General features: G+C 52.9%; 1 protein-coding gene across 1 annotated transcript; it reads right to left on the reverse strand.

Moving 5' to 3' along the window:
* Positions 1-9,527: 9,527 nt before the first annotated feature.
* On the reverse strand, positions 9,528-11,515 carry LOC109781388 (xylan glycosyltransferase MUCI21-like). The gene has a single exon (XM_020339992.3). The coding sequence runs from the start codon at positions 11,346-11,348 to the stop codon at positions 9,798-9,800; it is 1,551 nt and encodes a 516-aa protein (XP_020195581.1). The 5' UTR covers positions 11,349-11,515; the 3' UTR covers positions 9,528-9,797.

Below are 11,515 nucleotides of genomic sequence, written 5' to 3' on the forward strand. Positions count from 1 at the left end.
GTTGTTGCTTCCTCTCTTAATATGTCTAGCTGAATTATACACATAGTCTTTCTTATAGAGTGTAATGGAATCTTTCTTACATTTAGTATAGTTGAAAATCACATGTACAGTCTCGAAGGGTTATTTGGCATTTTCCATATTTAGTGTCGTATTGTTTTCTTGAAAGTTTTTTAGGTCCTAGGTCTTGATTTTATCCTGTAGGTGTGCTTTTGTGCCTACCACGGGATGGTGTAGGAATATGAACTCATCAAGTGATCTGTAGCAATATTGTTTCATTTAGCTATGCTAATTTGAACTATATCATATTTTTTCTTTTTTTTCAAAAAGGGGATTCCCCGGCCTCTGCATCAGAACGATGCATACGGCCATCTTATTAAAACAAATACATATGTTCCAACAAGGTATTAAAGTCTCCAAAAGAAAATAAAAGATAGCTCACATAGAGCCAAAAGGGCTAGAACACAAACTAGCCAAATAAAGGAGGCCACAACCGGCTGGCAAAAAAGAGATAGGTAAACTAATTGCCTATCCTATAACATGACCGCCATCCAAACCGGTTGAAGATATCCCGAGCTACCATCTCCCAGCGGATAGATCCAGTAACCAAACGCTCCCTGGCCTCCGTCGGAGTGAGTAGCGACCACGAACGGATCAACGTCGTGGCTCTGAAAATAACCTGCAAAAAATGAATGCGTGTTGTCCTGTTAAAAACCAAATCATTTCTGCAATTCCATAGCGCCCACAAAAAGGCGCAGACTCCGACGCGAATATGTCTCGCTAACTCAGGCTCTATCCCGTTAAGCCACGTTCCAAATAACGTGTTGACAGAACTTGGTGGAATAATATTGAAAGCAATATGGACCGTTCGCCATAAAACTTTGGCTAGCGGGCAATCAAGAAACAGGTGTTTGATCGTCTCATCCCGATCACAGAAACTACACCTAGTAGGTCCTGTCCAATTACGCTTTGTCAAGTTGTCCTTGGTTAAAATAACTTGTTTATGGACAAACCACATAAACACTTTGATTTTCAAAGGGACTTTGACAGCCCAAACATGTTTGGAGCTAGGAATCGAGCTTGAATTGATAACATCAACATACATTGATTTAACTGTAAATACTCCAGACCTCGTAAGCTTCCAGCGTAATTCATCGAGTTGTTGAGAAAGCTGAACCTCCATCAGTCTACTTACTAGACGGAGCCAATCTTCGCAACGATTGCCCACTAGCGTCCTTCTGAACTGAATATTAAGGGGGTAGATTGAAGTACCGTTGCAACAAAAACCTCACGCCGTTGAACAATACGATACAAGGACGGGTATTGAATGGCTAAGGGTGTCTCTCCGAGCCAAGTATCCTCCCAGAATCGCGTACTAGCACCGTTACCAACAATAAACTTTGTCCTATTAAACAGGATAGTTTGACTTTCATAAGCCGTTTCCAAAAAGGTGAGTCAATCGGCCTTACTGTCACCTGAGACAAAGTTTTGGTTTAAAGATACTTGCTACGGAGAATTTGCGCCCAAGTGGCGTCAGTCCCACTAGATAACTTCCACAGCCACTTGCTGAGAAGTCATCTGTTCTTAACTTCAAGATTCTCAATACCAAGACCCCCTTGGTCTTTCGGTCTACAAATGATATCCCATTTGGCTAAATGGTATTTTCTTTTTAGTTCATCACCCTGCCAAAAGAACCGTGAGCGATAAAAGTCCAGTCATTTCCTAACTCCAACTGGGACTTCGAAGAACGACAAAAGAAACATAGGCATACTCGTGAGAACCGAATTTACCATAATTAATCGGCCTCCATATGACATGAGCTTGCCCTTCCAGCAGCCCAGTTTCTTTTCAAATCGGTCTTCGATGCACTTCCATTCTCTGTTTGTCAGCTTACGATGGTGGATTGGTATTCCTAAGTAAGTGAAAGGTAAAGCCCCCAAATCGCACCCAAACAATTGCCTATATGCCTCTTGTTCGTCATTGGCTCTACCAAAGCAGAACAACTCGCTTTTGTGAAAGTTAATCTTTAACCCGGTCAATTGTTCAAATAAGCATAACACCAGCTTCATATTTCTTGCTTTGGCCAAGTCATGCTCCATAAAGACGATTGTATCATCGGCGTAATGAAGGATGGACACACCTCCGTCAACGAGATGAGGTACTAGGCCACCCACTTGACCAGCCTCCTTCGCCCTTCCTATCATAATTGCCAACATATCAACTACAATGTTGAACAGGATAGGGGACATCGGATCTCCTAGTCTCAGGCCCTTATGTGTCTGGAAATAATGACCTATCTTGTCATTCACTTTAATTCCAACACTCCCATTTTGCGTATATGATTGAACCTGGCGGCGGCAGGCTTCATCAAAACCTTTCATACGCAATGCCTGTTGTAGGAATGGCCATTTTACTTTATCATACGCTATCTCGAAATCCACCTTAAAAACAACTCCATCCAATTTTTTGGAGTGAATTTCATGGAGAGTTTCATAAAGGACAACCACCCCTTCTAGGATGTTTCTGTCCGGCATGAAAGCAGTTTGGGAATGCTGCACCACAGAATGCGCAATCTGTGTGAGCCGATTAGTCCCAACCTTGGTGAAAATTTTGAAACTAACATTGAGAAGGCAGATCGGTCTGAACTGCTCGATTCTCATAGCATCCGTTTTCTTAGGAAGCAGTGTTATTGTTCCAAAATTTAAGTGAAATAACTAAAATTGTCCAGAGAAAAGATCATGGAACATTGGTAGCAAATCCCCCTTAATAATATGCCAACACTTTTTGTAAAACTCCGCCGGGAATCCATCGGGCCCGGGAGCCTTATTGTTTTTCATCTGCGCTATAGCATCAAACACCTCCTTCTCAGAGAACGGGGCAACCAGAATATCATTATCATTAGCAGTTAGTTGAGGCACATCCTCAATCCTGGACTCATCGAGGGACACACAACTATCCTCCGGAGGTCCAAATAACTGCTTATAATACTCGGTGATTTAAAGTTTCAGGTTGTCCTGCCCTACAATGGTTCCTTCATCTTGTTCAAGCTGAAAGATCCTCTTCTTTCTGTGCTTGCCATTAGCAATCAAGTGGAAGAATTGAGTGTTTGCGTCCCCCTGGACCACTTTGCAGACCTTAGCCCACAACGCCCACTTCAATTCTTCTTCGCGGAGAAGTTTTTTCAACCTCATCTCCGCATCCAGCTTATCCTGGAGCTCTGCGGCTTGCAAGATCGTGGATTCGGCTTTTAAATCTAGGGTCTGAATCAGAAAGAGGAGCCTTTCCTTTTCAACCTTATAAACCCCACTAAGGTGTTTAGCCCATCCCCGTAGGAAACTTCTCAAATGCCTAATCTTATTCTGCCAACTCTCGACAGAAGTCGCACCTCCTGCATCCTTAGCCCATTCCTTGGCAATCAGATCCAAGAAACCTTCTCGTTCAAACCATGCCAGCTCGAAAGAAAAGGTGTTTTTGTTTCCCACGTGGTTTGGCTCTCCTGAGTCCACGAATAAAGGTGTGTGATCCGATATTCCGCGCGAGAGAGCCTGAACCGTTACGAGAGGGAACTTCTGTTCCCACTCGACACTCGCGAGGACTCTATCAAGCTTCTCATACGTCGGATTTGGCAAAACATTAGCCCAGGTAAATTTTCTACCGGAAAGCTCTATCTCTCTTAGATCCAAGCTTTCAATAATGGTATTGAACATAAACGACCATCTGCCATCAAAATTATCATTATTCTTTTCGTCTCTCCTCCTAATGATGTTGAAGTCACCCCCAACTAAAATTGGGAGCTGCTCGGATCCGCAGATTCGGACAAGATCCGCCAAAAACTCCGGTTTAAGCTCGGTTTGCGCGGCACCATAAATCTCCACCAGACCCCAGTTAAACCCATCAGCTTTGGACCTGGCCCGAAACTTAACCGCGAAGTCACCCATCACTACACTTCGGACTTCCAGCGAATCGCATCTCACTCCAAGCAAGATCCCGCCCGATCTTCCTCGTGGAGGAAGGCAATGCCAATCAAAATCGACACCACCCGATAAAGTGTTGAGAAACTGCGGCGCAAAATTATCCCTACCAGTTTCCGATAGAGCAATAAAATCTAATCTATGCTCAAGAGACGCCTCAGCAAGAAACCTTCTTTTAGCCAAGTCCTTCAGACCTCTGCTATTCCAAAAGATTCCTCTCATAATTCATCATGAAATTTTTTGGTAGTCCGAATCCTAGCACTCCTACGAACCGCATAAACAGGATAAATCTTCCGCTTCCACTTACGTTTGGGTTTACTTTGGTCCTCCATCCGGTCCTCATAACCGGGCTCAGTGGGTCTAGCTACTGCATCCTCTAGAGTTACATCCTCCTCCTCAGACTCAGGAGTGGATGGTGCAAGATCCGCACAAAAGTTCTCGAGCACCCTGACCTCCAACGCATCAATCTCTGCATCATTCATGGGTTTTACCGCTGCTAGGTTTCGAATGGTTTCTAAGGCGCGCTCCGCTTCCAAATCTAGGAGATCATTAACTGAGTTGGGAATTTCACTATTATTACTCCCTAGCGAAACTCCTAATTGGTTTGCATTATTTATAGTCTCCTCATTAGAAAAATGCAAGATAGAATTAGACACGTTGACAGACATACCAGTAGTAACCTCAATGTCATGAAGCTTGGCCGCCCTCATAGCGCACCTCTGCTGCATGTCATTAACCTCCGGGTTCTCCTGGATACGAGAACTCATCCGTCGCCCCGCAGAGACCGGGTCTGGGATCCCACCAAAGGCAATTACCTCCTCCCGAGAATTACCTCGCGCTGAAGGGTCAGCCAAAGATAGCTGCGGTGGGCTCCCAAGCCCCATGGACGAGTGTCCGAAACCGAAGCCCTGGGCCGCCGGACAGCCAGGAGAGGGAAGCGCGGGCGTCGCCTGCCCGGGCACTCCCCCCGCCCCAACCCTCTGGCCAGAGGGCGCAACCATCCTGCCTGCCGAAGGAGTAGGGGGGGTCGAGGCCACCTGCCTCAGACCCCCACCCTGCGCCACTGGAGATGTGGCCGCTCTAGCCACCACCGGAGAAGAGGGAACCGAGGCCACCTGCCCTGGTCCGCCTCCCCCCTGGCCGGCTGTCGTCGGCGTCGCTGGCGCCGCCGGCGCCAGGATAAGAGAAGAAGAAATCGAGGCCACCTGCCCCGGACTCCCCCCCTCAGACACAACCTCCGAAGCAAGCATCGTCCCCCGGATCACGACCACTGGGAGAGCGTGGGAAAGAGAAGCCACCTGAGGCTCCACCTCCCCTCCCCCATCCAAGGTCGTCGCCGAGGGTGTCCTCACCAATCCTCCAAACAAGGGACTATCAGCAGTATCAACTCCAAAACCGGAAGCGTGCACTCAAACACATCATCAGATTCCACCCGGTCGCTCCATAGTCTGGGAGGGGCAGAAGCTGGCTCAAAAGACCCAAACCGCAGTGAACTCATAGGCACCGAGGAAGCTGGTGCCGGCTCTACCTCGGGCCCGTCCCCGGGCAACTGAGCAACAGGCTCCGATCCGTTGGACATCTCTCGTCCAGCCTCATCAGTCGGTGCCCCTTTATCACCCGCGCTGTCATCACCCCCGTGCATATCCACATCAGTCCCATTAATCGCGTCAGCAAACAAATCTGCATCCTCAAACTCAATCTCGAGAGGAAACACCTCTCCCCTGTAAGTCCAGTTGACCACATCCGGGATGAACTCAATGTCCAGAACGCTCACTAGAAGTCGGGCCACCCCATGAGCACGGGTAAAGGCCATATCCACTTTCTCAGTTTTTCCAACCATAATGCCCAGACTAGCCACAACTCGAGCATCCTACATTGGCTCAGAGGGAGCCCCGGAAAACCGCAACCAAACCTGAGTAAGGGGTTTGCCCTTAGGCTCCACCTTCTTCCACTCGTGAAATTCCAGAATGCATTTAGTGTCAGGAACTCTGCACAAACCAAAGCTCAGCAACCTCTGCAAATCATCCACAGTTGGGAAGTCAACCTTGAACACATTGGCCTCAACACTGACAAGCTCCCACTGGAAATCACCTGGAGCCAGTTCCTGAAGCCTCTGCACGATCTGAGCCTCAAAAACCTCTCCCTGGGTAGCTTTCACGATCCCAGTAGTCAAACTCTACGTCTCTACCGAAATCTCTCTCGCAGCCAGGGACTCGAAGAACATCAACTCAGCATAATATATTCCATACATAGTAAGAGCCGGAACCTGATCACGCAGAAACGGGCAATCCCCCGTGGCATGTGCTGGCTTACCACACGTATCGCACAGCTCCGCCACGCACTCAACAATAAAGTGACCCTTCTCACCACATCGATAACATAACATCTTCTCCTTCTTACGCGCCCACTTGGACGCTCTCTCTGAATTAGTCCTGTCGCCTGCCTCAGCTGTAACCCCAGTCCCAGGACCTCCGCATTGGCCAGTGCCGTCACGACCTCCATCGCCTGGCTAGGCAGGTCAGTCGTCTGAACGGGATCGGCTGCCACTACAGAGGCCGAATGGTCAACAACGACCGGCGGCGGAGGCTGTCTGTTACGGTACCGACCGCGACCACCACCACGACCACCACGATTACCACGGTAGCCACCTCTCTGCCGGTAGTCTGGTCTGCCACTATATCATGTTGTGAACTATATTAAGGTCATGTTAATTCCAAGACAAAGATGTAGTGTTTAAAGCCGCTCAATTTTCTTGAAGGTATATGTTGATGTTCCTTTGATATGAATTTTTACGAGATGATATGCATGTATATAAATACACTGTTTTTGCTAGGGACATCTTAACTTTTCATGTAACCAGCTTGTACTAATTTGGACATGTTTCAGAATGCAGGATAAAACCATTGCTTATTTAGGTGACTCTTTAGGGAGGCAGATGTTCCAATCGATGATGTCCATGCTTTCAACATCCAAGACACATGCAGAACGACCAAATGGCTGGATCTACCGATTCCGGAGCAGAAACATCTTCATCCTTTTGGTGTTCTTGCTGAGTAATTAGGGGAATCGTCCGTGTTAGCACTTGACAAGAGTTGTAATATATGCCTTTTTGGTTTAGGAGTAGCACCCTGTTTAGTTTAGCAAATCGGAACTATAACTGCTGTTCATATATGTGCAATTTCATGGCAAGCGTTGCATTGTGTTTTGTCAATCTGCAAGATTGTACCGCTCTGGTTTGCTTTATTGCACAACAACATGCTTTTATATCTGAAGGTGTAACTAGTATTGTGGAATCTCTTTTATTTTGCCATGTTTTGTTGCTTATATTTGGAGCCAGCACAATTTGTTTTGCTTCACTTTGTAATAGAAAAAACTGTAGAATGTGGCAAAGGGATGTTTGTTCTATTGTTTTGGAATTTTTGAAATATTAAGGGGTGTTGCTTGCTCGTAGAAATATGTGCTGAAAGTGCCTATATTTGATTTCACTGGTTATATGTATATGTTCATTCTGACCCGGGGTTGCTGATTGCATTCTTCAACGGCATGTTTCCTCAGAAACGAGGGCTTGAAGGAGAAACATGTGACAGGAGTTTTGACCAACACATACTTCTTCTGGGGGCCAAGATGCAAATGTTACTGGGGGCATATGTAAACAGCTGAGTGAACTCATCCAGTCCGTTCCTGTATATCTAACGCTCCATATAATCTTGTATCACCGTATCAGCTAACAGATGGTAGCACTCGATATTTCCCGAACAGGCCGCATGGAACATTTGGTTTGGATCCATATGTAGTATGGCGTCAGCCACCTGCACACGGCACACTCCACCGTACCGGCGGCCATGGAGGCAGGCCACGCCACAGCTAGCAGCCTACCGGTGCATGCCGTTAGACCAACTCAAACGCGCCGACCCAACGGACGGCGATTTTGTCCGCTTTTTGTTCATTTGGATCGGTCCGGCGGATGCCCATGTCCGCTTCCATGTTTGGGTCAGCGCATACGCCCAACGCTGGCCCGATCCATTTCGATGGCGCGCGAAAAAAAAAAGAATACAAATATTTTGAAAATAAAAACAAACATTAATTAAAAATTAAAACCGGACACGAAGGCCGGCGAGAGTCCATACGTTCACATTACATTAATTAAACATTAAAAAAAACTAAACTATGAGGCGGCACGCTGCCCTAGGCGTCCTCGTCGTCGACGTTGGGGCCGGTGAGGTCGATAAGCGTCGGCACAGGGACGGCCTAGGGGAACGTCGTGTTCCAGACGACGGCAATGTCGGCCGCCGCGGCATGGGCCTGGCGCGCCTCATCCTCCGCCTCGCGCTGCTCCTCCTCGGCGTCGCGCTCCAGCTGCTCGAGGTACTCACCCTCGCGGCGCTCCTCGGCCAACCGTCGTTGGCGCCATTGCTCGAGGTACGCCGCCTCCTGCGTCGGCGAAGCCCCTATCAGAATTGGCGTGGCGCTCACCCACTCGCGCACTTCTCCCGTCCAGGAGTAGCACTCGATGGGGGTCGGCTCCGGCTCGGCCTTGACTGGGGACGACGGGGCCAGCGGCGGCACAACGCAGTCGCCGGCCGCGGACAGCGCCATGGCCTCCGCCATGCGCCCCTGGTACGTCGCCTCTTCCTCCTCCTCGTACGCCGCCCTGCGCCGCTCGTCCTCCTCACTCTCCCGGAGAACAGCCGCCATGGCCGCCTGGTAGGCGGCCTCCGCCTCCCCGTCCTCGTCACGAATGACGATGGGCGGCGGCGGGGAGCTACGGGAGACTTCGCGGACGCCGCGCCGCCTGGCCTCCTCGTGCTCGAAGGCGAACCAATGCGCCCAATATGACGAGCGGCGTCGTAGGCGGAGTCGTGGCGCTACTGCACCGTCAGCAGCGCCCGCCGACGCCGCACCTCCTCCGCGTGCTCCCTTGCTGACCGCGGCGCCGCCGGCACTGGGATCCTCTCCGGATCCAAGTGCCAGCCGTGCGGCAGGGTGACATCGGGGTAGGGGAGAGGGACGCGGTGCCGCCAGTGCCACTCCGCCTGGTGCACTGGCACGCTCACGCGCTGTCGCTGCCGGCGGAGGCGGGGGAGACGGTGGAGAGGGGTGGCGGGGGCCTTAACCTTGGCTTTGCCGTTGCCGGAGAAGAAGCCCATCGTGCCGGTGGCTAGGTGGCTAGGGTTGCCGCCGACGGGGGAGCGGAGGGTGGCGAGATGCGGACGGGGGGCTTCTGGAAGCGGATGAGGACCCTCCCCTCCCCCCCCCCCCCCTCCCGCGCACGCTCGGCTTAAAAAAGCCGACCGCCGTCGCTGAAGAATGGGTCCGAGGTCATAAATTAAGCTGACCGCGGGTAGTTGGACGGCTGCCAGGTGTGGACGCGGCGGACAACGAGAAGGCGCGCGACGCGTCCGTGCCGACGCATTTCTGCCGCAAATGCATCGGCGCGGACACAAAGCGGACGCGTTTTGGGTTTGGGTCGGCGCGCTGGGTCTTCACTTTTGTCCGCGCCGATCCAAACGGACGCAGAAGGATGATTTGGGTCGCTGCTGCGTTGGAGTTGCTCATACCTTTGCCATCATAAGATTGTCCTTATTTCCGGACATCGACAAATACAAACAAACCCAATCTAAATTGAATGGTCTTTTCTGAAAAAGAAAATTGATCTGTGCTGTCGAACAGGAACCTAACAAAACAAAATGGTTGTACCTCTCAAAAAACAAAATGGTTGCGATCCAGCGCCCTGTCACGTACGCAATGTGCGCCGCCGCGGCCCCCGGACCTGCTCTCGATTAGCATGTAGCAGCTCGGCGGCGACCGATCGGCGGCTCATCCAACCAGCTACGGACCTGCCACCGGCAGCCGCAGGGCGCGAGCGTGCAGCTTCGTCAGGGTGTCGCCGAACCGGTCGAGGTCGAGGGTCACGTTCTGGCCGCTGAGGTACACGCGCGCGATGAGGTCCCACCCGCGCCCGCGCGTCGCCGCCTCCGGGTCGCGCAGCACCACGTCGTCCGCCGCGTACTTCGGGACCAGCGAGCTCTCGTTCGCCGCCGCGTCGTACTGCTCGTAGTGCATCGCCATCATGGTCGTCGCCTTCTCGTAGCAGCCGCGCGCCACGGCCGGCACGCCCAGCGGCGCCACCTGCAGCAGCGCGGCGCGGCCCGGCCGGAGGAAGAGCAGCTTGGTCAGGTCCGCGCCGTGCACGCCCGCCAGCACGTCGCACGCGCTCACCCTCGCGTACTCCGACGACAGCGGCGCCCCGTTCGCCGTCTCCAGGACGGACACGTCGAACCCCACCGACTCCCCCAGCCGCGCCACCGCCGCCTCGTTCTCGATCACCCGCGTCCCCTTGCGCGAGTACAGCCCCAGCCTCGGCCGCCGCTGCTGCTGGGGAGCCGGCGCCGTGGTGTGCACTTCCGAGTACGCGCCGTCGTCCTTGTACGCGCCGGCAAGGAAGTCGTGGAAGTCGACGAGGGTCCGGTTGTCCCGGGTCCGAGCCGGGTCGACCTCGAGAATGCCGTGGAAGCGGGTCCCCACGATGGCCCCCGGGAAGCAGTGCGTGCGCTTGTCGTGCAGGATGTCGATCACGTGGTGGCGCGAGAGCCCCGACACGAGCTCCGGGAACGTGCCGGCCCACCACGGGTTGTACTCCAGCACGGCCAGGACCACGCGGCGGCGGAGGTGCTGCACCGTCAGCCACACCGGCAGGAGACCGTCGTTGAACGCGTGGAACAGGTTCCCCGTGTACCCGCCCGCCGTCATCACCAGCGCCGGCGCGTCGTGCCGCACGTCACACCGGTGCGCGTCGGCCTCCTCCGGCCGGGCCGCGCGGAGCCGCACCTCCTGGATGTTGGCCATCACGCCCTTCTCCCACTTGCGCGTGTAGGGCCGCACCACCTCCTCCTTCTCCGCCACGGTAGCGTTTGCGTTGGCGTTGGCGGTGCCGTTGGGCGGCGGGTAGAGCAGCAACGAGAGGGACGCGGCGTCCGTCCGCACGTCGCCGGCCATGAAGCACACGTCGGTGTTGTAGTCCGAGCGGTCGCAGCAGATGCCATGGCTGCCCATCGACGCGCACGGGGAGTTCACCTGGTTGTCGAGAAGCAGCGCGTCGCCCTCATTGCCGCGGCCACTGTGCACGCTCCGTCCTTGTACTGCGGCCGCTCTACCGGACGGCGACGGCTGGCGCGGCCCCAAGAAGAAGACGGGCACGGCGGGCGACAGGAAGCGCGGCGCGTAGACGAGCGCGCACATGACAACGGTGAGGACGAAGAAGAAATGGACGAAGCCCGGCCACTTACCAGCCACCTTCTTGCCGCCGCCGCCGCTGCCGTCCTCAACGTCCATGGCGCCGGCACCGAGGCTCTTGGTCGTGTCGGGGAGCTTCGAGGCCATGCCGACGTTCGGTTGGAGAAATGGAAACGGGATTGGTGCAGCTCTGCGTTCACGCTCTGTGTTTGGTCAGATCGGCTTATGTAGGCCGGCGAGACACCGGCGTCAGTTCACAAAAGAGGAAGTCTCCGGCCTTGATTCGGCACCTATGACCTATCCATCTCATCTTC

Source organism: Aegilops tauschii, chromosome 3 (genome assembly GCF_002575655.3).
Source record: "Aegilops tauschii subsp. strangulata cultivar AL8/78 chromosome 3, Aet v6.0, whole genome shotgun sequence".
Lineage (NCBI taxonomy): Eukaryota > Viridiplantae > Streptophyta > Magnoliopsida > Poales > Poaceae > Aegilops > Aegilops tauschii.

Coding starts and splice junctions, on each gene's coding strand:
- LOC109781388 (XM_020339992.3), bottom strand. CDS start 11,348: ATGGCCTCGAAGCTCCCCGACACGACCAAGAGCCTCGGTGCCGGCGCC.